The sequence below is a fragment of the Hipposideros armiger genome, unplaced genomic scaffold, assembly GCF_001890085.2.
Source record: "Hipposideros armiger isolate ML-2016 unplaced genomic scaffold, ASM189008v1 scaffold_222, whole genome shotgun sequence".
Classification (NCBI taxonomy): Eukaryota; Metazoa; Chordata; class Mammalia; order Chiroptera; family Hipposideridae; genus Hipposideros; species Hipposideros armiger.
Genome location: NW_017731572.1, coordinates 1,814,266 through 1,841,541, shown reverse-complemented (window position 1 = coordinate 1,841,541; position 27,276 = coordinate 1,814,266). Strand labels below are relative to the sequence as shown.

General features: G+C 38.1%; 1 protein-coding gene across 1 annotated transcript; it reads right to left on the bottom strand.

Moving 5' to 3' along the window:
- Positions 1-53: 53 nt before the first annotated feature.
- Positions 54-25,492, bottom strand: LOC109389125 (myosin-4). Its single transcript, XM_019654421.1, has 40 exons — positions 25,470-25,492; positions 25,210-25,258; positions 22,516-22,758; positions 22,277-22,420; positions 21,761-21,917; positions 20,989-21,016; positions 20,775-20,886; positions 20,250-20,342; positions 20,044-20,107; positions 19,796-19,894; positions 19,580-19,683; positions 17,332-17,470; positions 16,595-16,713; positions 16,341-16,490; positions 15,569-15,739; positions 13,680-13,989; positions 12,809-12,879; positions 12,147-12,234; positions 11,947-12,064; positions 11,515-11,638; positions 11,284-11,420; positions 10,903-11,158; positions 9,957-10,199; positions 9,474-9,650; positions 9,020-9,165; positions 8,670-8,760; positions 8,194-8,583; positions 7,559-7,685; positions 6,989-7,107; positions 6,664-6,860; positions 5,245-5,428; positions 4,999-5,164; positions 4,773-4,897; positions 4,171-4,479; positions 3,373-3,576; positions 1,788-1,913; positions 1,526-1,696; positions 1,336-1,440; positions 1,135-1,230; positions 54-330 (listed from the first exon to the last, which is right to left on the bottom strand). Exons 3-40 carry the CDS (start codon positions 22,717-22,719, stop codon positions 178-180), a joined length of 5,817 nt encoding a protein of 1,938 aa, XP_019509966.1. The 5' UTR covers positions 22,720-22,758; positions 25,210-25,258; positions 25,470-25,492; the 3' UTR covers positions 54-177.
- Between the last annotated feature and the right edge of the window lie 1,784 nt (positions 25,493-27,276).

Here is a 27,276-nt window from a genome sequence, read left to right as displayed (position 1 = left end):
TCTAATAAATGTTGAATAAATGATTACTATAGAGCTTGTAATCAAGAGACCCATGTATTTTTAGATTGCAAAATTCTCTGCAGATTTTATTTCCTTGATATTACAGTGACATGTGACAGTGACAAAGAACTTCACATTTTGTGCTTTTCTTTGGTCACCTTTCAGCATTAGAATGAATTACTCTTCACTTATGACTTTTGTGTGAACCTCCCGGCTCTTCACCCGCAGCTTGTTGACCTGGGACTCAGCGATGTCAGCCCGTTCCTCGGCCTCTTCCAGCTCGTGCTGGATCTTGCGGAACTTGGCAAGGTTGATGTTGGACTGTTCCTCCTGAGGAAAGAGATGCATTTGAGTGTATAAGAACATTTGACATTTTCTGATTTTTATTGCCTGTGTTACTAGAAGCAGCTACAGGATTCGCTTCATGAATGAGAAAGAAAAACATTTCTGTTATTTGGTGATGTACCTATTTGGGCGCAGGGTCACCTCAATGAATGAGTGGGCTCACAACCCCCTGCCCAATCCCTTTCTCTTAACTCCCTTCCTGGCAAACTTAAGATGCTACAATGACCACAGGAAGGTCAACATAGCAGGAATCTGAATCAATCTTGTTTCTGTGAAACAAACTTTAAAAAGTAGGCACAGTAGTAGTATTGGGTACAGAAAAACTTAAGGAAGGTTTCAGAATTAACAGAATAAGAAACATAACTGCAAAAAAATAAAAAAGAAATGTCCTGAGATGAATTTATCATGAAGTTAAATAAAACTTAAATTTCAGAGCCCTCATTTGAATATCCCGTATGAGTGCTGGGAATATAGCACCCCCAGATGGGAGTTGTAGAGTGTTCTAGACAGGGAGAGAATTGGGTTGTAATGAGAAAGCATGTCTGTGTTAACATGTCTGGAAATTTACTTAAAGAGGTCTCAGAAAAAATGAACCTGATCTCAAAGACTCTAGTAATTCACGGTAAACTGTTTCCATTCTAAATAAATATTCATTTTCATACCTAATTTTGTATTCCTAATTTTGTATTTTTTGCCTTAAAAAAAAGCCTCTTAAATTCTATAAACTTGAGGCTCCACAAAACCTGGACTTGCTCTTGAACCTTTCTCTCTCACTGTGAAGATACTCACAGCCTCTTCAGCTTGTCTCTTATATGCTTTAACTTTGGTTTGTAGTTTGTCCACCAAGTCCTGCAGCCTGAGAACATTCTTGCGGTCCTCCTCAGTCTGAAATGAAAAAGGTAGCAAGTAGATAGTGTCAATATTTGAAAACAACTCATTGTTTTTATTTTCTTGAAAATACAATTGGGAAAACATGGAGAGGCTGGTCACCTGGTAAGTGAGTTCCTTCACTCTCCTCTCGTGTTTGCGAAGACCTTTGACAGCCTCAACATTGCGCTTCTGTTCATTTTCAACCTCGTTTTCAAGTTCCCTAACCTGGAAGAGAACAAATGTGTTTAACAATTGGCTGTAACTAGCTGCATGAACAACCTGGGAATTGAATGAAATGGTGGAGACCCACCCTGGCCTCCAGTTTCTGGATCTGCTTCTTCCCGCCCTTCAGGGCCAGCTGCTCAGCCTCATCCAGACGGTGCTGCAGGTCCTTCACCGTCTGCTCCAGGTTCTTCTTCATCCGCTCCAGGTGGGCGCTGGTGTCCTGCTCCTTCTTCAGCTCCTCCGCCATCATGGCCGCCTAGTTAGCAATAAAAACGAAATCAGTTGAGGGAGCTGAGATAGCACATCACGATTCAGGTTTGACCACCACTGCATTGCCCTCTGCTCACGTCAGTGATGGCCTTCTTGGCTTTCTCTTCTGCGTTGCGGGCTTCCTGGACAATTTCCTCCATCTCTCCCTGGATTTGGGAAATGTCTGTCTCCAGCTTCTTCTTGGTGTTGATCAGGCTGGTGTTCTGTTTTAAATTAATAAAAAAGGAGAAAAGCACATTTAATAATAAATATTTACATGATCAATTTTATTAGTGTATATAGGCATAAACATTGATCTAAAAAGTGTTCAGAATAAAAACCAAATCAAAAGTTGATTTTATGTTTATGCCTACTTTTCTTTCTACTCATATTTCCGTTAATAAAAATTCTCTGAATTCTTCTAGGTAAAGTGTAATTTTTGATATCAAAGATATTTGAAAATTATCAGTGGTTGCTTGTAAGCATAAAGCACTACCCCTACCCCAAGAAAAAATTTAAAGTCCTGTACTGTGTAGCACCACAAAACTCACGAAAAGTTGATTATTAATTTTTAGGTGTTCATTCACATTTGTTTGCTCTATATTTTAAGCACATAAATAGCATCACTAATGGTACAAAAATGACCCAAAAATCTCTTATGTTTTGGAAACTTGATAGTATTTGAAATGTTCAATCAATTGAAGGATACTAATACTGAGTAAGAAAAATGTTGTATCTTAATTTGAATTTAAAATTATTTATAGTATATGATTTTAACATTTCTGTGATGGCTATTTACTTATATTGTAACTTTTAAATTATACAATAATAATATTTATTGTAAAAAATAGTAGAACATACAAACTAGCAAAAAAGAGACAAAGAATGATTATTGTACTCTTACTACTCAGAAATAATCATTGATAACACTTTTGTTTCTGCTTCTGGATATTTCCTGGATTTTTTTTTTTTTTTTTTAGTTGAGCCATCCTGCTACCTATTGGCAGCTTAGCGGCAGCTCAGCTCGGGCCGGGCATCAAACTGCTGTTTCCTGGATATTTTTAACAAAAAAGATTATAGTTTATATATTACTTTTATGTTGCTTCTTTCACTTACTCTATTGTGAACATCTTTCTAAGGAAATAAATGCATACTACAATGGCTGCATATGAGCCATTGTGAAGCTAGACCACCATTTATGTAACAAATCTATTAGAAACAACAAATGCTGACTTGCAGTACTGATCACCTCTATGAGTTCGAACTTAACAACTTCTTTTTATGTTCCATGAGTTAGCTTTATAAGCATACATGACACATAAATATTACTTGGTGGCTTATTCTTTCTCTTTATATTTGCTTATCTTATCTATTTGCAGTTGATGGTTGCAAGACAAGATGACCACATATGTTGTATATATGGTTATTAGTATGGGGTCTTCTGTGCTTTTTAAAAAAAGTTTATAGAACTCAAAATTATTTGAAATCAATATGATTATGCCAGCGCATAAATATACTTGTGAACCAGCTAGGACCCAGTATGTACTTATTGATATGCATTTTCCAGAATTCCAGGAAAGGATCCTTGCCAAGATTACTCCTTACTATACAAACAAGCTTAACTTCTCAAGTTATCTTCAGCTTCAGGGAGTACATTTGCTCATCCATAGTCCTGAATCTCACCTGGGTGTGCAAGAGTTGCACACGCTCACTAGCATCCAGCAGCTCTTGCTCTGCCACCCTCCTGCTTCTCTCAGTCTGTTCCAGGGATGCCCTTAGCTCTTCAATCTCAGCCTGCATCAGGTTAGCTCTGCGCTCAACCATTGCCAGTTGTTCTTTAAGGTCATCCTGGCCTCTGATGGCATCATCCAAATGTATTTGAGTGTCCTACACAGAAAGAGAAAATGACTCTTACTCATGCTCCAATGAAATAATACAAATTTAGGGTCATGTACACATGTTGATCTTAATATCTTAGAGTATGATTAGACAGGAAAAATCTGCAAGTCCCTTTAATGACAAATCATTTGTAGCCCAGGGTAGTAGTCCTACTCAAAAGAACATGATGTTATATTATTTTAGATCCTGAATCATTGAAAAATATGATGGCTTAAGCTACAAAATTTTGGATCAAGAAATTATCTTTAGAGATCAGCTAGTCTAATGGTGTTATTTTATGTATATTAAACAAATGAAGTCCAGATAAATGAAGTGATATATGCAGTGGCATGTAACAAAACTCTCTCATCACTTCCTCTGTCTCCTCAGCCCTCACCACCTTGTCTTCTCTTCAGACAACAATGTAAACTGTATCCTGTGCTTTCCAGAATTAAGCTCTTCTTTAGCTGTGTACATAAAAATTGCAACTGGTCACAGTATTATTTGGATGACATATGGCATTTGGTCCTCCTAAAGTATTAAAATTTGAGTTACCCATCATGTCCAGGCTGTATGACACCCTGTGTGTTTATCCCAATGTACCTTCAGTATTCCTTGTGTGTTCCTGAGATTCTTTATTGCCTCAGCAGCCTGGCGGTTGGCATGGTTCAGCTGAATTTCCATTTCATTCAGATCTCCCTCCATCTTCTTCTTGATCCTCAGGGCATCGTTCCTGCTCCTGATCTCAGCATCTAGGGTGCTCTGCATCGACTCCACAACTCTGAGATGGTTCCTCTTTAGCTGATCAATTTCTTCATCTTTTTCAGCAATTTTCCGGTCAATCTCAGATTTCACCTGATTTAACTCAAGTTGGATGCGAAGAATTTTGCCTTCTTCATGTTCCAGAGATGCCTTTAGAAAAAGCAACATTTAGGTCACCTAAGCGTAAAGTTCAAAGAGCTTTTTTAAAATATACATTATGATAATTTCTTCAAGAAGGCATTAAGAACTCACATATTTTCATGCATCTTAATTAAGCCTATTAGTTATGCATTCCCAAGGTATGCAAGAAATAGCCCTTATACAGGCTATTTCTCACTGAATCATATGAGTTACCCCCTACAGGTTTGCAACATGATTCATGTCAGTTACTATTAGTTTTTCAACTTATTTATAATGCACAGGTGAGAAAACAAAATATGTACCTCTGCTTCCTCTAGGGCAGCCTGTAATTCGCTCTTCTCTTGATCTATTTGTTTCTTTATTTTCTCCAATTCATGGATATGCTTTCCTCCCTCTGCAATTTGCTCGGTTAGGTCAGAAATCTCCTCTGTAGTGTAATAATAAGATACCAAATTCAGTTGAGAGAAATGAAACATTGAAAAGATACTTTCCTACCATTTTTGAAATAGAATGATTACAGAGACTCACGCTGTAAGTTCTTATTCTCTCGCTTCAAGGTTTCAAGATGGTCCAGGGATTCCTCATAGGCATTCTTCACCTTGAACAGCTCAGTGCTGAGAGAACGAGACTCCTTCTGGGAAGCCTCAAGTTCAGCCTGAGTTTCCTCATACTTCTGTTTCCATTCTGATAGGACCTGGAAGTACATCAGAGCTAAGCCTCTGTAACCTAGAATCATGCCAATTTCCCCCTAGAAAGCTGGTCACTGTGGGCTACCTTGTCAAAGTTCCTTTGCTTCTTATCAAGAGCCGCGCAGGCAGCATTAGATCTCTCCACATCAATCATGAGGTCCTCCACTTCATTCTGGAGCCGCTGCTTGGTCTTTTCTAGAGAAGCACATTTGGAATTCACAGCTTCCACATGTTCCTCAGCATCCTGCAAACGCTGGGCCAGCTTCTTCCTGAAAAGTTGGTCAGTGTGAGTGACCAAGAGCAGAGTCAAAGTTATTGCAGTCAACTTTATAAAGCTGCTGACTAAGAAAACATATTTTTTTCAAGATCCTTTGCTCTTAAGTCTGTAAGTTAAGGTTTTCTAAAAAGTCTTCTCAGCATCCATTTTATCTCTTCTAGAATTCTGTTTTCTCTAGTGAATTTTTATCTTTATCTCAGGGGTTGTCAGGCATATTTACGAGGCCATTTGTTTGTGTGTGTGGTGATAGAGAAAGAGAAGGAGGTGGAGAGGTGGGGAGAGGTTTAGCTGACTGAGAAATGTGAGGATGTGGGGATGAAGAAGAAGTGACAACAATGACCAAGAGTCATATCATCAAAGAATGTTAGCATAGAATAGGATCCCTAAACATTTTCTTGTATGGTCCTCTTTACAAATGAGGAAACTGGCCCAGAGTGACATATTCAAGATCATACAATTAATCAGTAACTTTCTGGGTTTAGGCAGCCCAAACAATAAATATTATTCCATTATTACACTTCCCAAATATCCTCCAATTTTACTGCTTCCTTCACCAGCCCACCTAATTCACACCGTTTCCCAGCCCACACTCTTATCTAGAATAGTCCCTCTGCCAAACGCTCTCATTCCATCTCATTCTAACAACTACTAAGATAAATCAAATTTAGAGAAGCTTCCTTCACTGGGGACATAATGGTTATTTTCCTTCCATGTGTAACTCCCATGAGTTTTATTCCACAAACTGTGTGTTATTAGTGAATAAGCTCATTTTTCTTGTTGTTAGTTAAGTAATAACAGAATATGATAGCCTTATTCTGAATTTCCAATACTCCAAGTAAGGATAAACTAATTAGTGTTAATTATAATATTCATAATTATGTACCAGGTAGTCTCAATGTCTCCATTTTTCTTTGTATTAAAGGAAATTAATTCTACTTAATTCATAAAGGGTATGCTGATAATTATTAATTCATTTTGGTGGAAATAAATTTAAGATCCTTTTGTAGTGGACCAGAATGGGGAGAGGGTGCTGGTCTTGGCCCATGCTCCAATGGACATACACTGGGATTTAAGAAGGAGAATATGGTAGAACCCACCACTCTGCAATACAATGAGCTGAAATCCTTCACTTGTCTCCATGTCTGGAATATTCTCTTACTTTCATTTTTCCTTTGCTGTTTTTAAACTTTTACTTCTTTCTGCCCTCTCCCCACTAAGAGCCCGTACTTGGCCTCCTCCAGCTCCTCTGTGCGCTGGATGGCGTCTGTCTCATATTTGGTCCTCCACTGGGCAACCTCGCTGTTGGCCTTGGACATTGCCCTCTGCAGCTCGGCTTTACCTTCCTGTTCCTCTTCGTACTGTTCCCGCAGCAGGTCACAGTCATGGCGGGCAGACTGCAGGGCGTGGGCCAGGGCGTTCTTGGCCTGAACCAACCAAAAAGTGTGCAATGTAAGTTTATGTTCTGGTCATCAATATTATCTATATGAAGTTCAATAGTGTCTTCATGATGCAAAGTTCAAGTGGTTAGAAGTACCAAATGGAGAATTCTCACCTTAGATTCTTCTTCTAGCTGCCTCTTTAATTCCTCAACCTGTTGTGTAAATGCTTGTTTGCCTCGGGATAGCTGAGACACCATAGCTTCTTTCTCATCTAGCTGTCGTGAAAATTCACCTGTGAAAGACAAAACATGAGTGATTTTGTTCTGTTGTCTAGGTGAAGAATAATTGAAAGAATTAAACAACATTAGAACTCTTATTTCATATAATGGAAAGATTAACTCAAGCGCTTTGAGGCTGTTGAGAAGGTTATTTCTTGCTCTTTTAAAAATGTATGTGTTTTCTTTGGTATTTTAGGATTTGGTTGTTTTTTGTTTTGTTTTGTTTTGTTTTTGAGTAATGCTGAGTCAACAACAATTTCCTCCTCTCAGGGAGCTTACTTTTTTCCCAATTATAGCTTATAAATCATTCTTTTCACCATCTCACAATAAAAAGATGAAAGAATAACAAATCAATGGCAAAAGGGTGTATGTGACCCAAGAAATTATTTGTGCTTGACAGGTATACACAGGTGGAGGTCTGCCTTTCATTCTTCACCTCTCCACAGGCTGGCCATATTTACTTACCTGATTCTGTATGTAAACGTGCCCTCTGGGCTGACAATTCATTTATTAAGCGTTGTTGTTCCTCTTCCTTTGTTTTCATTTCATTCAGCTGGTCCTCTAGTGTGCGGCACATTTTCTCAAAGTTTCCCTGTGGTGAGAAGTACACAACAGGAAAGATGAGACATTTCTATTCATAAATCTGGGAACTGGGGATCTGTCAGTACTTGTGGAAAGGAGCTGAGTTTCACTTACTTTTCTATCTACCTTAAAGCCCTGCGTATGCCTTAGATATAGAGGTACCTAATTTTGCCTGAGTTAATAAATAAATGATTGTGGAAATAATATTGGAAATAATTGCGAAGCATAAGCATCATTTAGATTCTGCATCATGTAGAGTGTGGATTTTAGGTAAGTTATTTTTTTCTTTCTGTATTTACATTCTCTCATGATGTTAGTGACAAAGTTTAAAGAGATTTCTACAAATAAAATATGAACCAAAATTATTCAATTCAACATAGTGATGCCTATTAGGAATAATTTTAGTATTTTAGATAACATCTAAAGTTTGTACAGTTAGATTAGATATAGTCACATATAAACTTGATCATTTTGAATTGTTGCAAATAAAGATGAAAAGGGGACAAGTTAAGAAAGACCTTGGCTTTGGAGACAGTCTCCATGTTGCTAGAGAGGTCATCGATCTCCATCTTCAGCTCACTCTTCTCCTTCTCCAGCTTCTGCTTGACCCTCTGCAGGTTGTCGATCTGCTCCCCGAGCTCAGCTACGCTGTCCGCGTGCTTCTTCCTCAGGGTGGCCGCCGTGGCTTCGTGCTGCAGGGTGGCCTCCTCCAGGTCCCTGCGCATTTTCTGGAACTCAGCCTCCCTCTTCTTGTTCATCTCAATCTGGGCTGAAGTTGCCCCGCCGGCTTCTTCCAGGCGCTCGCTGATCTCCTCCAGTTCCCGGGAGAGGTCAGAGCGCTGCTTCTCTGCTTTGGCCCTAGAGGCCCGCTCAGCCTCGATTTCCTCCTCCAGCTCCTCAGTGCGGGCCTGCGAGTGACATATCAATATTAATGTGAACTCATGTCAGCTTTGCTTCCTGTAATGCCCAGAGAAGGTGGATGTCATGTACTTACTTGTAACTCCTTGATCTTTTTCTGCAGCTGCATCCCAAGGGCCTGTTCATCTTCAATCTTGCTTTGCAGGTTGCTCATTTCAAACTCTTTCCTGTTAGAAGGACATCACATTAGCTCACAGTCAATTCTCTTAACAGTCTTCTTTTCTGTGTCTTTATGCTGCTGGTGTTGAAGTGAGCAGTACATGTTTTACAAGTCAATAATCACTATTTTCATTAAATAAAAAAGTGAAAGATGTCATTGTTTTTCCCCATATACCATGAAGTAATATTTTAGAGATCTTCAAAGCATATATTTCATCTGAATTGACAGATAATAAGCAGGTTACAATGGAATTATATCATACTCACTTTTTGAGTTTCTCGTCAAGCTGCTGTTTGTCATTTTCTACATCCATTGTGGATTCTTGGGCCAATTTTAGGTCACCCTCCAGTTTTCTCTTGGCTCTTTCTAAATCCATGCGAAGTTTCTTTTCTTGTTCCAGAGATCCTTCAAGCTAAATTTATAATGGATTTTATTTACTTCAGTTCTTAAGCACTGGACTTTATATTACTAGCTTTCAAAGATACACAGGACAATTGAAAAAGATACACCAAATAGCCTGAAACCATTAATTATTGGGTTGTCGAAAAAATCATGGTGTATTTTTTCTACGTTTTTTGTTGCAAAAATGTGTCATGACTTTTCCGACAACCCAATATTATTTGCAAACCAGCAGTTAAAAGTTAATGAGCATCATTTATGGTTATGTGTTACAATTATTTATTTCATTTTAAGGGGAAACACTGTGGTTTTCACACTTACATCATCCACTTGCTGCTCTAGCTTCGTTTTAGCTTTGGTCAAGGTGTTGACTTTGTCTTCTTCTGCCTGCAGGTCATCCAGGGTCTGCTGGTGGGCCTCTTGGAGGGCCTTCTTCTCTTTGGTCAGCTTTGCGATGGTCTCATCCAGGCTTGCCATCTCTTCTGTGAGGTTTTTCACCTTTAGATTTGAACAAGTTACAGGAATGTTAATGACATCCTGTCATCTTGAAGAAAAACATGGTAATATCTTAGAGCAACATCAGCCTGATGAAAAAGGGAAACTACAAACTAACTCAGGACTGTGTCACTAAAACATGTGGGAGATAAAGGTCAAGGTAAATAGAAATGGTAAAGACTAATGTGATGACCCAATTATGACAGTACTTTCCTTTCATATTCAATAATTTTAAGATAAACTTTCAATTAAAATACTGCAGTATAACCTAGCACTTGTAAATGTTCTAAAATGAATCACAATTTGTACCTTGTTCTCTGTGGCATGCTTTTCCTTTTCAACCTTGGCCAGTGTCAGTTCAAGGTCATCAATGTCTTTCTTCAGCTCTGAACATTCGTCCTCCAGTTTCCTCTTCTTGGCCGTCAGCTCAGCATTGATCTCTTCTTCATCCTCAGCTCTCTCAGTCACCTCTTTGATCTTGGCTTCGAGCTGGATTTTGGTTTTGATCAGCTGGTCGCACCTTTCCTCTGCATCAGCCAAACCTTCAGCTTCCTAAAGGAAGAAATAAAATATTTTCATGTATCTAAGCTATAGCTGCAAATACATAAAATTTATTAAAAGGTGGAAACTTCAATGACTCAACCAGTTTGGTCAACACATATGCCAACTAACTTGCCAAATTTTAAAAATCAGAAGGAAAAAATGTTAGTAATTTCAATCTACTGATTAAATATAATAACAGATTTTCTACAAATATCTATGCATGGAAGGCCAAATCAGAAAAATGAGCCTTTTGGCAAAATTTACACCTTTGATACTTTGGAAAAGTCATTTATTTATTCTAGAACTCAGCTTTCTTATATTTGAGGGGGGATTGATTTAGCCTTTCTTCTGTCCTGGTAAAAACAACATAACTTGTAGTTTATGCAAAAAATATTCACTAAGGAAAGAACGTTCTAATCCAAGAGAAGGTTCTATAAAGAAAGAAAAATATCTATGGATATTTTTGTTACTTTGCTCACTGATGCCCAGACGATGACTATACATATGAACATAAGCAGCATAATTTGTGACTTTGCATTTATTGCTTCTTTAGGTCTGAGTCTTAGTATTTTTGAAAGGCAAACAATTACAACAAATGTTTCAGTGGAAACCATTTCTTTATAAACCTTAAATTTAAAAAATTCTCATATCAAGTCAGATAGTGTTTGGATGATACAAGGTGTAGCTAAACTATGCAATGTTTAATACTCACAGATTGCACTTGAAGCTGTAAGTCATTTTTCTCTTGCATCAGAGACACCATTTTCTCTTCAAGTTCTTTCCTTTTTGCCTCCGATTTAGCCAGATTTTCTTTAGTCTTCTCAAACTCTTCCTTCATGTTGGCCATCTCCTTCTCTGTCTCTGCACTCTTGAGGAGGGGCTTGATCTTGAAATACAGCTTCATCCAGGGCCAGTGCTTCACATTCATGAAAGCACGGACATTGTACTGGATGCAGAAGATGGACTCTCTGTAAGAAAGAAAAAAAAGATGCAAATGAAAAAGAATGTGAAAAGTGAATACCCCTCAACAAAAGTAATGACTGCATTGGATTCAACTATGAAAGTGGAGGAGGACTTGTACTTGGTCCCTTACCTCCTCTCCATCATCTTTCTGAACTCCACTCTCATTAGGAATCCTCTGCATATGGCTTGAGTGCGTGTGATGAGTTGAGCCAACTTATCATCTCGCATCTCCTCTAGAGTTCCCAACAGGCCAGCTTTAAAGAAAACCTTGCCAAAGAACCAATTTAATATGTTATTTCCATTCATGAGAAAGTCCAAAGGAGATAAAATTATGGTAGATAGCAATTTGCATTGGTGGTACCTTGGTATGACCAAATTTGTACTGGGTGTGGTCAATGTCAATAGACCCTAAAAGTTTCTCAGAAGCCTTCTTGCTGTCGATGAACTGACCCTCTGGGATAGCACTTGCATTTAGAACCTTGTATCTGTCAGAATGAAAAGAATATTAAAATGTGGTTTTTCTTCACTGAAATAAAAAAAGGTGGAACTTTTGGTAGCTATCATTCACAAAATTATAGATCGATTTTTGGAAAAAAATTGCACTCAAATAATCAATCAGTGCTTTATGTAAAACTTGCAAAGATATGATGAAAAATGTATGAGAATATAAACCAAGACTTCTTTCTAAATAATTACATTTCAGTGTTCAAGGAAAAGTTTAAATGTATTTGAATTATATGGCAATGTTGATGTAGACTAGCAAATTGAAAGAAATAAAGAATGAGACACTAACCTCTGTTTGAAGTCTGCATACAGGATTCTGCTGGGGAAGCCCTTCCTGCAGATCCGGATACCTTCCAGCACACCGTTGCACCTCAGCTGGTGCAGGACAAGCTCATGCTCCATGGCCCCTAAGAAGAAGATACGTTCTCTGTGTAAAAGTCTAATGAAAAGTCACATCGAAGTCTTATTCGGATATCGGCAATATCTTACCAGGAGTTTTAGTTTCATTGGGAATGAGACAGCGTACAAAGTGGGGGTGAGTGCTCTTCAAGTTGGTCATCAGCTTATTTAAATTCTCCTATAAAACCATATGAAAAGTTTAAAAATAATTTCTGGTTGCATCTACTTGAGAGTCCCTATCAATGACGTGTGGTTAATGAGCTCCTATTTCATGTTTTAATGAGCTGTCTCAGTGAAGAACAAATCATGATAGCCAAGAGAAATCATATGTATGGAGTATAGATAGAAAATTATAGATTACTCAATGCCAGTCAACTTAAGTTTATTTTTCTCAATCACTGCCTATCAGAGAAAATTTGTATTGAGACTTTGGTCATACAAAATAGATGTAACTGAATACAGTGGTTGCTTTTAAGAGAGGGTTTGATTTCATGTGAAATTTATTTAATACCAGATATTTTAGATTTGGGGCTTAGAGAGGATAGCATTTATTTATTGTAAGGTTTGATGTGAAGGGACACACTGTGGGTCCACTTCTTGTTAAATTTTTCCTAACATATTTTTCAGATATTTTTTAGTACATAACTACTTTTTTCAGCTTCACCATAGATTTCTTTAAAAGTTTTTGTAAAGTTACAATACCTTAATTTTTTACAAAAGTAATCCTTTTGGAATTCAAGAATATACTGTACCCTGAAAAGAGCTGACACTGTCTGGAAAGAAGAACCCTTCTTCTTGGCACCTTTCTTTCCACCACCGCTTTCTGAAAAATAAAATAATTAAAATGATTTGCAATGGTCTTTTAAGTACTATCCACAGACATCAGGGCTGCCAAAATTCCAGATTTGGAAAATATAAGCATTGGCTCACGTTATAAACATTCAGGGAAACAAGCCCAAAAATGGAAGAACTGTGTATGAAAAGGGTAAATGTGAGGAAGGGATGGGACTTCTCTAATCCAAATCAGCAAAGTCTATCTCCTGGAACAAGTACCCAGGAGAGAGAGTAGCGATGCCTGCTTTAGTGCACACATCCCCCAGAGAACAGGCAAAGTGGCCTGCTTGGTCTCAGGTAGGGGAGTCTCTGCTAACTTGCAGGGATGCCCTGTCTCCTATTTTCTATATGTTCATAATATTACTTGTACATCTGATCTTAGGAAACTAAAACAAAACAAACAAAAAAAAAAAACTTCAATTTCTCAAGCACTAGTGCCCTGACAAACAATTTCCTCATCTCCAACTTAGCTGGATCCTTGAAGGAATCGATACTATTAATATGGTAAAAATGAGCTGTATGATACTGAGCAAGTCACTTAAGCTCTCTGAGTCTCTGTTTCCTTATTGGTGAAAGGAAACCATTGACTAAATGATCTATAGTGTCAATTTTAGTTCTGAAAGTCTATGATCGTAAGATGGTACCACACTTATTAAATATATTACTTCATTTCATTAGATCCATATTGGCTGGTATTTTCATGTTAGGTTTTGCTATAATTATACCTGTCTCTAATAATATATTTCTGTTTTGTGACTTGAGGAACATATTCACGATATTAAAAATGACCTGCGTCAGCACTTGCTCCCCCAACGAAGAGGAGAGACAGAGTCTTCAGTGAAGATTTCTGGTACAGCCCGAGCACGGTCTCGTTCAGGGGGTCCTTGTTCTTGTCAAGCCAGCCGGCGATGTTGTAATCCACGGTGCCCGCGTAATGCACCAGCGAGAAGTGGGCCTCGGCCTTGCCTTTGGCAGGCTTGGGCTTCTGGAAGTTGTTGGACTTTCCAAGATGCTGTTCATACAGCTTGTTCTTGAAGGAAGTGTCTGTGGCCTTGGGGAACATGCACTCCTCTTCCAGGATGGAGAAGATGCCCATGGGCTAAGAGTAGGAAAAATAGGACAATGATGAGTCCCTCAGAAAAATATGCTCCAACCATTTATGTACTTGGTGGAAACCTGAAAATACAATGTTTCAAACGAAGATTTGGGATGATAAGAAATTAAATAGGCATGATACTATTGTACTTTATTGCCTCTTCTCTACTACTGAAATGTGAAGCAATCATGTACACGGACATATGGGAAATAAGTTTGCTAAAAAGACGCAATAAAAAAAAAAAGAAGCCCATCTGTGCCACTTGACAAACTTTATGTTCAGAGAATGAATTAAATTCTGAAATTACATTTGAAAGCTGAATTCTTTATTCCATAAATGTATGCATCTAAATGCTTTCTTTCCTACTGACAGTGTAACTTCCTTCACCTCAAATCTAGACATGACAAAAATATAAAGAGAAGAGAGATTATGAATAATGACTAGAAATGATCCATTCCCAGTAGAAAAGCTCATCTCATGTTGTAGCATTAAAACTCTTTGTACTCGAAGCTATATTCCCCACCACTGTGGAGTTAAGTGATGCTAATTTGGTTTTGCTTTGTAAGCAGATTGACTCTTTTCAGTGGCAAATTTGATATGAAAGCCTGGTAGAAAATTCAACACTGATGATTTTGCTTCTGTCACCAATTATCTCCCCAAAACTATTTTCAGTGTTCCAGAAATTGAAATACTACAAAACAACAGAAATGCCTTTTTCTGAGGAATAGTATTTTAATGAGTAGTAGAGATATTATATCATCAAATTAAAATATCTTTCACCCCCCAATTGGGCAGACCTAGTCTGCTTTTATGCTCTCATCTCTCATATTTTTATGAATTCTGATGTTAGTATTTGAAGTTTTCCTTCATGGCAGTTGCATTTGCTTTTCCCACTGCTTATGATAGGATTCACACTTATGCTTTATTGATATCAGCAGGTACATGATCAATTTCCACTATACTTTTGAAGGTGTTTAATGATTGCCTGATGAGTTTTAACATCTTCAGAACTGATACAATGATTGCTCTACCCTCTTGATAATGGGGAAGTCAGGGCTCATTTCCAGGTAAGGCTCTAGAGAGGTTTGGTGTTTATTTAGTAGTCATTATCAGTTTACTCAGTAGTCATCATAGTCTTAATGACTGTAACAGTTGAGCTAACCTTCCAACCTTTAAGACATCTTGACATATCCTGCCTTAACACACATGAACGATGATATATACACAATACTCCACCATGGGTTCACCAGAGTTAATTAAAATACTCAGAGGACTAGCTGTGATTTTATTTCTTTCTCACATGTGCATGAAATCATGTAGGAATAACAGTGAGGGAAAATGAAGAGATTAGAGGGATAAATGTGACTGTGCACGTGTGTGTGTGTGTGTTGTAATCATTTTTCTACAAATTACTTTCTTCTTTAAGAACAGATCACTTGTGATGCACCTCACAACTGACTGGAGTACAGAAGTATGTCATAAAACATCACTGCTTGTTCTTTGAAAATTGGAATTGCAGTTAAACATTGGAAGGTGGACTATTTGTTTTTCATGTTTTGAAGGCTTGAAAAGTCATACAAACCTTCTCAATGAGCTCAATGCAGGCAGCCAGGTCCATCCCGAAGTCGATGAACTCCCACTCGATGCCCTCCTTCTTGTACTCCTCCTGCTCCAGCACGAACATGTGGTGGTTGAAAAACTGTTGCAGTTTCTCATTGGTGAAGTTGATGCACAGCTGCTCCAGGCTGTTGAACTATAGGAATATAAATATTAGAAATTACTCATAAGTATTTGTATCTACAGAGCAACTACTAATATCTCCTTCTGAATTTTAGGCATTTTGGTTTATTAAATTACAAAGGTTCAGATTAATTTTTTTAATATGTGAAATAATTCTAAACAAAGGAGAATTGACTCCTTAGTAGTTTGTTTTCCATGTAACTGCATGAAATCATGCATATGAGGCAAAATGCTGTTAAATGAGGACAGAACATGAAATATTCAGAGTAATTTAAGGAAGTGTTTCTATACTCATCTGCTTGGATCCAGGATAGATGTTGACTATTTTAACCTTTCATGGACCATTTTTTGAGACTTCTAGACTTGACAGACTAAAACTCTATCTCTTTTCCTATTTATACTTATTTACTAGTTTCCATATCTCTTCAAAGACCCTTCTTTAGCACAAATCCCATTTTGTCCTTTTACAAAGATAATTTTGAATTCTCTAAATGACTTGGTCTTCTTTCATGTGTCTAGTCTGTAGTACAGCTATTTTTCATAGACCCTTTCCAATATTGACGGCAGCAGCATGATTTGTAAACTTTCCTGCTACAAAGTTTCTGTAAACTCACATCAAAGATCTCAAAGCCAGCGATGTCCAAGACCCCGATGAAGTACTGCCGGGGCTGCTTGGTGTCCAGCTGCTGGTTGATACGGGTCACCATCCACAGGAACATCTTCTCGTAGATGGCTTTGGCCAGAGCGCCTACTGAGTTGATCACCTTCAAGAATAATGGTAGTTCAGTTTTTGGATTGAAGACAATGATGGACCCTTGAGTCTCCTGTGGTTCATTCAAATGAATCAGGGGGTGTAAGTCATCTTTACCTGCTGCACAGTCTGGCCTTTGGTGACGTACTCATTGCCGACCTTGACCCTGGGGTAGCATAGGGCTTTCAGCAGGTCAGCAGAGTTCAGACCCTGGAGATAGGCTGCCTTGTCAGCAACTGCATGAACAAGGGGAATGGTGAAACCGATCATGGCTTACACAATTTAAGGTAAATGACAATGACACAGGAAAGAAGTTTTACTCAAAGAGTAATACGTACTAATGTGGCAAAATAAATTCATTTGCTAATATTGCTTCAAAAGTATTGCCACATTTCATGCAAATTTTAGTCATTTTTTTGAAATGATAATTTGAAACTTTAGAAAGTGATGGTCTGTGTGATATTTGAAACACAGCTAAAGTGGACCACAGATAAAAATGATTCGAAAAACTCTAATCTAGACAAATAGTGATAGGAAAATCCAGATCTGTTTTTTTGTTGTTGTTGTTGTTGTTTTTCCAGTGCACATGGGCACAACAGTTTATTTACTGGAACAAAAAATGTTTTAATCACATAGGAAATACTAGCTTGCAATAAGCCAATGAAGAATGGAATGGGCAGAAATCATATCTTCACAAATTTGCTCAGTCATGTAAAACACCAGGCAGTAAGTGTGTCATTTCTTTCCTCTGACACTGTTTCTCCTCATTCAATAAGTCAAAGAAAGTAAAATCATGGTTCATGCCTCTGAGGAACTAATGATATCAATTGAAAAATATCAACAGTGAGCGGTACCTTCGGTGCCGTCTGGCTCTGCTTGCTCTTCCCTTTGCTTTTGCTTGAATTTCATGTTCCCATAATGCATCACAGCTCCTGTCAGCTTGTAAATGGCCACCTTTTCATCAGAGCTGAAACCCAGGATGTCCACAGCACTCTGTGGGAAGAGTTGGATTTAACTCACCTCACAATTATCACCATGGAAGCCTCAAGACACTCTCCCCACTTTTTTTTCATCATGCCTTGTCTTATATTTGACTAATACTTTGTCATTTTCAAAAGACACTCAGATTCATTACCATTTTGTTCCACATAGCAACACCTAGAGGTATGTAGACAATAAAAGTTGAGTCTTGTGGACAGTAAAGATGTTAGATGACTTGTCCACACTCACTCAGCCAGGACTCGGAGCCATGGCTTTGGGTACCAAGGCCAGTGCTTTCGCCATTTCTCCACATTAGCCTGGCCTTGCTGCACATACTTATTGTCTCATGGCCTTCCTTGCTCTTTTCTGCAGCCTCACAAATCTCTCTGTTTGCTCCTCCTTCACCTATCCTGTCCTAACCCAATACATAATCGAAGTCTACCTTCCCACACTAATGGGCATGAAGGATGCCGTTGGGGAGAAAATATGAGAACAACAGCAATGGCCCGAGTTTTTCTCCACAGGCCTCTCTGATATCAGGTCAGCTGATCATGACATGCCTGGCACTGAACTTTACCTGGTAGTTATTATTCATGTAGGTAAGAGACATCTGTGAAAAGAACTTTCTTCTTTTATTGAAATACTTTTGCACCTTTTTTCTCTATCAGATTTTGATAATCTTCTTAGTTGCCCATCCTAGGCTTTGAAAAGGCTTATGCAATGGGGGCTGGCATCAGAGAAGATAGAAGAAGGTATGGTTATTTACCACTTTTGTCTCCTAAGACTCTTTCCTGAGATTATTGCCATCCAGTTCCACTCACTGACTCTACCTATTTACAGAACCTAGACATTATTTCAGAAGTCCTGGAGTGAGACTGCTACATTTTCCTAACCTCATGTCACTAGGAGCATTTCTCAACTCCATATCATGTTTGGACATATGAATATAGTAGTAAGTTATAGAGAGTAAGAGCTGATATTTATAAGATAAAGGCACACAAATAGTTTATAGACTTCTTGAAAATAATACTTTAAAAATATATTTGCAAGCAAGTTTCAGTCCTATCTTGGGAATGTTGGGATATTTCCACTGGTATTAAAGTTAGGAATAATCAAAGAAGGTTGACTATTCATAAACTCAAAAGAAAATGCAAAATATGTATAAAGAAAATAAGCCAGAGACACAATCCTTAAGAAAAGAGGAGGGGTCTCCCATCCAAGTACTAAGCGAAATAAGTCAGACAGAAAAAGTTGAGACCCATATGATTTCACTCATATGTGGGATATAAAACTGAAAACAACAAACAAATAAGACAAACAAACAAACAAAAACTCATAAATACAGACAACAGTTTAGTGGTTGTCAGGGGGTAAGGGGGAGATGGGGTGATAGAAGAGGGAAAAGGGAGTCAAATATATGGCAATGGAAGGAGAACTGACTCTGAACATACAATGCAATATATAGATGATGGATTATAGAAATGTACACTTGAAACCTATATAATTTTACTAAACCATGTCACCCCAATAAATTTAATTTTAAAAATTTAAAAAAGAAGAGGGGGAGAGAATCTATAGTTCCAAAAATAAAGGTAAAAGCTTCATGGAGTCCCAGAAAGAGTATTTCTAAGGTAAACAATCCATTTCTTCTTATGCTGCATAGGGAGGAGAGGATTATATTATTAGCCCACAGAGGTATATTCAAAAGAAAGTTCGTGTTTACATCTGATTATAGAGGAACTGTGGGACTTTTATATTCTATTACAAAAAATGTAAAAATATAGTTCTTTCCCAGATTCTTGGGTGTAGACTCTGGTATAAAATAGAAGAGAAGCATCACTATTGGAGTACAAAAATTGACCAAAAATGACTGATGAGATAAGAAAAAAAATGTCAATCATCCAAGGAATGACTGAGACCTAACATTTATTACAGACATTTAAAGTTTCTAATAGATGTGTGTGGGTGGGGTAGGGGGGTGGGGGGGCACGTTGCAATATCTTTTCATTTCATTCCAGGGATAGGAAAGGCTGAAAGGTAGTATTGCCTATTTATAGTCTTTCTCCTTATCCACTCTAATAGAGGAGAGTGTTGTGTACTGGAAAATGACCTGTTACTTACATCAGTGGCCATCAGCTCTTCCTGGTCATCAATGCTGGGGACTGTGATTTCACCTTGACTGACAAAGGCGAAGTCATAGGGGTTGGTGGTGATCAGGAGCATTTCTGAACACATGAAAAAGAATAAATACAGGCAGAGTTACTTTAGTCATCAAAAACATTTCTTAGATGGGCTGTTATTGCTTCTTGGTAGAATTCAATCACAGACATCTCTTACCAATAAGCTCTGGTCTTTTGTTGGACATGATTTGATAAAATATGTGGTAGCTTCTTTCAGCCTTTAGCTGGAAAGTAACTCGGGACTTCTCTAGCAGATCTAGAAAGTGAGATTAAACACATTTAAAAGAAAAGGTCACAGTGGAAAATTAAGTGTTTGAAAAGTTCACATAACATAGATAAGGACAAGATTTTTAATAGATACCCCCAAAGAAAAAGATTCTCAATCACTAATATTGATTTACTTACATGTTTCAATATCTGCAGAAGCCAGTTTGCCTGTGGCACCAAAATGGATCCTGATGAATTTACCCTTAAAGAGGCAAAGGAGGACTTATTGTGCATATTAAAAGGCAGACACTATTTCTTTAGTTATGGAACAAATAGATAGAAAAGATATTGCTACAGAAGAGGCCTGCTGTTTCTTGCATGAAAAAGAAGACCAAGAAACTTACAAAGCGAGAGGAGTTGTCATTCCTCACGGTCTTGGCATTGCCAAAGGCCTCCAGTAGGGGGTTGGCGCTGATGATTTGATCTTCAAGTGTCCCCTTAAGAGAATCGAATAAGATACATAAAGAAACTCTAGAAAAGATGCATTGCAGTCTGCTAAAATAATTTCCCATTGACCGCCCCCCTTCCACTTTTCCCCTTTCCCCTCTCCCCTTTGCAGTATTCTGTAACTTTGGGGTAAGGGTTTTTAAAGCGAGTGAGAAGGAGGACAAATTGCGGGGAGGGGGGACACTACAGTGACATGGTCTTTATTTCTATATCCTTCGTGCCCTCTTTTTCCTCCTAATAAATGGTCGTGAGAACTTTTGCATGTTGAACCTGCCAATCCACCTTATTCTCACAAGACCTTCCAAGGGTTATTTTCCAAATCTGGCATTGTATGCAGTTCGGCTGTCATGATTTTGAAGTGCTGTAGCCACATTTTTGAACGTCTATTAGTTTTTCCATCCTCAGGTGGACATCATACCCACCTGCAGTTTGCCACCAGACTCCTCTTTTTTCTTCTCTCCAGTGACGGCAATTGTTGCAAAGTACTGGATGACACGCTTGGTGTTCACAGTCTTCCCTGCACCAGATTCTCCACTGTCAAGTCCAGACAGGAGAAAAAGTCAGAATCTAAGGCTATAGTAGTAACCACTACAAGGATCAAAACTCAACAGAAAAGAAGATGTGAAATGCACATACGTAATCAGGATCGACTGGTTCTCACGATCTGTGAATGAAAAACCGAAACTGAAGATAATGTTTAAAAAAAAAAAAAAGAAACTTAGCACATAGATTAATACAGACCTTGTAAACTCAAAATTGTCTTTTAAAAGCCCCCACTCACACAAAAATTATAACTATATCAATTGGTGCTTTGCTTTTTTTTACAAGATACTTTTTAAAAATAAGTAGTTAAGTAAAAATAAAAAGATGTGCTAATTAATCGGTGTGCAGAACTCCCAGTAGCTTTAGTGTGAGAATATGTAATGCATTATTTCACCATATTATCCATGAGAATAAACTATCGGTAGCAGATGGATGAATCATAGTTTCATGTCCATTAGTTACCTAGTTCATAGTTCAAACTGCTGTCATGATATTAATAATGTTCAACCCAAAGTTTTATATAGTAACTTTGATAAGTTGTCACTATGAGATTTCAAAGTTTATTTTTTTAGAAGAGATGTTATATTAGCTATAATTAAAATGCATAGCTGATGCCTAAATTTAGTTGGTTTTGAGCTGGAATTTGCATTAATTAATTTGGGTTTTAGCATAGAAATCTAAGAAAAATTCCTTATGTTTTTGGAATTGGTGCATTTTGTTCTAAATATATTTCCCCAATTTTATTAGTGCTATTATTATGTTTGTGCTGAACATTTTATTCTCAAAGTACTGGCCCTAAGTCTTCTGTGTTACCAATATACAAATATTTTATAATTGGCTATAGAAATTGTAATTATGTACTTACCAGTCAGCATGAACTGATAGGCGTTGTCAGAGATGGAGAAGATGTGGGGCGGGGCCTCCTGACGCTTTTTGCCTCGGTAGGCAGACACCACCTCTGGATTATACACCGGCAACCACTTGTAGGGGTTGACGGTGACACAGAAGAGGCCCGAGTAGGTCTGTGGGAAATGACACAGTTGCTCAATCAGAAATCACCTCATTAATTTGCCTTGGAATTTTGGAGAGAGGGACCTAAGTGCTGCGTTAGTTCTCATAAGGCTTAATGGTTTCATTCATTTGCTGCCTTCTTCTAATGCCCACGGTGGCACAAAACGCTTCCGTTTTCCAGCTAATTCAGTATTAAGGAGATGGCTTTCCACATACATATTTTCGAATACTTCAGGATTTACAACACTAACCAAATGATTGGCCTTGAGATACTATCGCAGTAGCAAAGTCTGAAGATAAAGTCTTTCGTTTGTTTTAGCTAACAGAGTACATGGAGTTATGGAAGAGTAATGTCCAAGGGGACACTCACGTAGATCATCCAGGCTGCGTAACGCTCTTTGAGGTTGTACAGCACAGCGGGCTCGTGGAGATGGGTCATCATGGCCATGTCCTCGATCTTGTCGTATTTGGGAGGGTTCATGGAGAAGACTTGGTCATCTTTCACTGTGACAGTCTGTTAAGAAAAGAAGAAGCCAGTGTGTATCAACTAAGCAGTAGAGAAGGGTTAAACGGTCCACTATGCCTCCCCCTCCTTTTTTTTTTACTCACAGCTCCACCTTCAGTCTTGGCTGTCACCTTCCCTGATTCTCTGCTCTGCACTGTCGCTTTCACGTAGGACTCCTTAGGGTCCACCACAAAGACAGAGTTCTTGGCATCAAAGGGCTTGTTCTGGGCCTCAATGCGCTCCTTTTCAGACTTTCGGAGGTAAGGAGCAGCCTCCCCAAATATGGCCATCTCGGCGTCGCTACTCATGGCTGCAGGTTATGGATGGCAACACAGCACCAGGCGGACCTAGAGGGAAGCAACAGCGCTGGATGATGACCCAGGGTGCGCGTGGCCATTGTCCTGTCGCTTTCACACTAATGTGCTTCAGCGGCCATGCTTACTTCCTCACCCCTGCTTTGATGCCTCACTCCTATGCACCACGTAAAGGTTGTGAAAGAGTAGATTATTGCTTTGAAAGCCTTGTATTAGTAGCTTAATTTTTGTGACATTTTAAGCCTCCATTTTATCTTCTCTATCAGTTGAGAAATGCAGAGGAATTGACGTTTCAATCAGCAACATCTGTAATGCCCCAAGTGTGTCCAGAATCTTTTCTTTTTCTGCTTGCTTTTCTTTTCTTTCCACACCACCCCCCTTTTTCAACAGTGATGATGCAAAGAAATGGAAAATAATTGTTAACAGTGGCTTTACAATCTAAATGGACCTATTTTAAAAACTCAAATATTTAGGCAAATTTTCCTCCTGCCCCAAATTATTAAAGTTGGATGTATAAACTGGATGTAAAAATTATTAAAATTGGATGTATGAAAAGGTACCTCTGCTCTGTGAAGACATAGTCCGTGTTGTAAACATCTAATTAGCACAAATAAATTCCCAGGTAACCAACAAGTATTAAGTAAGTAAAGGGAAAAATAAGTACAACAAAAGCTGAAAATCTAACAAGTGACTTTGTCCTAAGTCAAAATTAAGTATGTTTCATCAGTTCTTAAATTGTGAAAGTCAGAAATATTATCTAAACAAAAGATAACTTTATAAGTTTCTTGGAGGAAAACAACCTGAATTTTTAATAACATTTTTGCAGCAATTGTATGTTCTTAGTCTATACTTCTCTTTTTTTTAGCTGAATTGTAGCATACCAATCATTTTTATGATTCTTATTGTTTTACCTCTTCCCCCTTCCCTCCTTCCTCCTCTCATCTTAAAAATACCAATCCTCTGAAAATCTCTTCTGAAACGGATAGCCAGTATAAAGTTTCAAGCCCAAATAAACTTGAATTTTTCCAACTGAGAAATTAATTGTGAGAGAATGAGTTTCTTGCCCTGATTTCAAGGACAGGCTAAGTGACCAGGGTTAAGAAAGAGGACCTTTGTGGAGCAGAAGAGGTGCTGGTTTGTGGGAAACAGTATCTTGGTTGCCAAGGACAACTGCCTCAACCTTTTATAGGCTTTCCAGGAGCCTTGCTCTTTTGTCATCAGCATTAAACTTCCTTTCAACTTACACAATGTTAAATATGAAATTTGCTGTATGCTGTATCTCTGAAATCAAGGTAGTTCATGCTTGTAAAAGTCTCTTAGACATTTTCAGGTGACAGGTATTGGGACTTTTAACATTAGGTTTTTTTTACTTCAAAGGAGAAATGTGATTCAACTACATTTTTTGTTTGTTTGTTTCTGTGTTTGTTTTTACATCTGGCAATTCTGAATTAACAACACACTACCGTGTAGAGATGACTATATACAGTGTGTCCACAAAACACAGAAAGGATGTTATCCTTCCCATCTCATGTCTTATTTCCCAGCTTGTGGGTCACAAACCCCCAAGGATCCTCAGGCTTGTTACAGCAAGTCCCTGATCCACTTGCACGGTGATAATTGTCTCAAGTTCAACAAGCAACATTCCCACACAAACAATGTTTCCTGTTCTTTTCTAAATGAGTAAACTAATATATTAAACTCATATAAGCTCATATAAATGATGATATAAACTCATGTAAAATAATTATTAAATGGATGTAGGTTTTCATCAATATGTATATTCTTAACATAGGTAAAATTACAGGTCCCAACACATGGAATTGAACATGTTTTTGTTCTATGGGAGGAGTCCTTGGAAACCCCCGACTTACATCAGAGATGGCAAGAGCCGGGGAACCTTAGCAGTCACCTAGAACCCAGCCTCCTCATTTTACTGATGAGGAAACTAAGGCTCCTTCAACTAACAAGAGCTGAAGGGTCATTCAGTGTCACAGAGGTATAAGTGGTGGTGCTCGGACATGAACCCTGTTCTCCTAAGTCCAGGGTCAGTGCTAATTCCACTGCAACATACTATTTCAAGATGCGTAAATGCCAACTGGCTTGACCTAGGAAACTAGAGTTAGTGACAAGCCTGGCTTGGCATCTAGAAATTTTAACTTCCAGATCACATATTGTTGATATTACTACTCCATCTCTCTGCTATATCCTTATGGGTTAAGTTGCAGTAGTAGTTCACATTAAATATTGCATGCAATCATTGCATTCTTTTGGAAGTTCTAACAACAAGTAAAAGAGAAGAGTCATTAAATTTTGTTTTGTTAAATGATCTGAAAAGTCAAAATTTTATGAGAAGCCATGTTTAAAGAGCAGCTGCTCCTTGTAGCCTATCCCCAATAGTAGCTAAGAAATAAAATGGTAGCTCTTTAAGACATGGCAATTTAGAGATCCCTTTGTTCTTTAGAGTGAATAATAGATTACTCTTACCTCTTATGTTACCAGATGGAGAAGATGGCAGGCTCAAAGCAGACAACTACTGTTGAAAGAAAAAACAAATAGGGGAATGCGTATTCTTTTATTTATTTTTTCCATTTAATCACAAAATAATAGCAACTATGTGCACAATAGCATTCTTAGGAATGTTGGAAAGAAAAATTAAAATTTGGGAAACAGTAGCCATCTCCCTTAAGTGAATATTAATTATCAGGGATGTAAAAGTAGCCAAGTGTTCTTCCACGGATACATACCTTAAAGAATTTTGAGGAAGGACAGGACAGAGACATCTCCACTCCACTTTTATAGAGACCATTCTGCCAACACAGCAGCCACCTCAGCTGTCCTATCTGGGAACCTACTTGGCAAAACCTTTTTTTGGCAATCTCTTTGCACAATATTCACTGACTGTGGCTGTGAATGGATATAATTAGAAATATTTGTTGTCACCTATAAATAATTTGATGGAGGATGATCTAGGGTTTTTTTTAATTTATTTTTTAATAGGCATTTGATAGGGGATGGGGATTCAAGGCTTCTAAGGGTGTTTCTCCAGCTTTGCTTTTGCATCATTCATCACAGAATTCAAAGCCAGGTTCTCCTGCCTATAAAATTGGTCCGACAGAATGAGCCTGATGTGAGAAGTTGAGGGCGAATTGATTTGTTGGTGCTTAGAGCCATGAAGAAGCTGGGTTGAATTTTAGATCTGATGCTATGATTGGAAACAGTGACTGATGGATATTAAGGCAGAAAATTCCTAGCTTAGGTCTGGGTTTTAGAAACCCTGGCGGTAGATTCTTTTAAAGCCTGATAGACTAAACACGAAGGAGAAAGTGAATTCTTAAATTAGGCACTGGTGATGAACCAGTGGGGGAGTCATAAGGGATTTAGAATAGATACCAACACTTCTGTTCCTTTTCTGGAGGACTTGCCATGGATATCTCCAGCTCATATGTTTTCACTGAGGGGACAACATGATGCTGGGGGACAACATGATGTTCCGTGCATGTTTCCACTGCATAATGGAAGGAGACACAAACATGCATTCCTAGTTCATGGGCAAATCCTATGACTAGCTGTAGCTCTAATGAGGTGGGTACTACATATTTTTATTTCAGGTGGGAGGAAAGGCACGGTATCCACAATACTCTCTGTGAATTGATATGAGTGGGCCATCACATATGTGCATGATACTTGTAATCTGGGCTCTGGTGGTTTTGCCACATACACAGCTGTTGCTGAATATGACAGGAAATCTGTCTACTCTAAGTATGTCCCTAAGGTCTGGTGTGATATTTTTGACTGTCATCTGCTAGCTTAAATTACTGATTAATGTGATTAAAGTTTTTATATATCCTATTGACTTAGAATTTCTCTTTAACACATAACAGATTGAGTCATTTATACTTTTTAATTCTTTTGATCAATAATGTAGACTAGTTGGTCAGATTTTGTTTTTTAAATCTCCATGGAAATAATTCATCGAAGCCTAGTGATTTACCAAAAATGTTAGCCAGAAAGAAGAAACATTTTCTGATTTTTCTCTAATTCAAGATTATTATGATTACACACTTATTTTTACTTCTTTTGCATGTAAGTTATAGACATAATAAAACAAACACTTGTACTACTTTTGGAGTTGAAAGATAAAGAAGAAGCTGTGAACGAGACCAAGACACATAGGCTGAGTTATACAGCTATAGCTGATGAGATTCTGCCTACTCTGCTTAAAAGTCAGAGCTTTGACCAACTGCAGGCAGAACGATCATTCAGAGCTTGAAAGCTCTGAAACATGACAGTGATATTGTAGTGGAGATGAGCATGGACCACCAGGAGTGGCTCAGAAAACCTTGCAGAGCTTGGATAAGGGAGAAGAGAACCAATGCAGGAGGAGGCATTCGACTTACACTTGTTTCTCTAAGGGCTGTCTAAATAGAAAATGCAGGAAATTAAGACTAAGCCTTCTTGTATTTGTGTGGTTCTTTATGATTAGATATGGGTGGGAAGGAGAATGATTTTGGATGTTATATTTAGGCGGTCTGGATAAAAGCTTCTCTAGCA

Coding starts and splice junctions, on each gene's coding strand:
- LOC109389125 (XM_019654421.1), bottom strand. CDS start 22,719: ATGAGTAGCGACGCCGAGATGGCCATATTTGGGGAGGCTGCTCCTTAC. Junction 21,918..22,276: donor ACGCAGCCTGGATGATCTAC/GTGAGTGTCCCC, acceptor CATTTCCCACAG/ACCTACTCGGGCCTCTTCTG. Junction 1,231..1,335: donor TGAAGGAACTCACTTACCAG/GTGACCAGCCTC, acceptor TTTTCATTTCAG/ACTGAGGAGGACCGCAAGAA.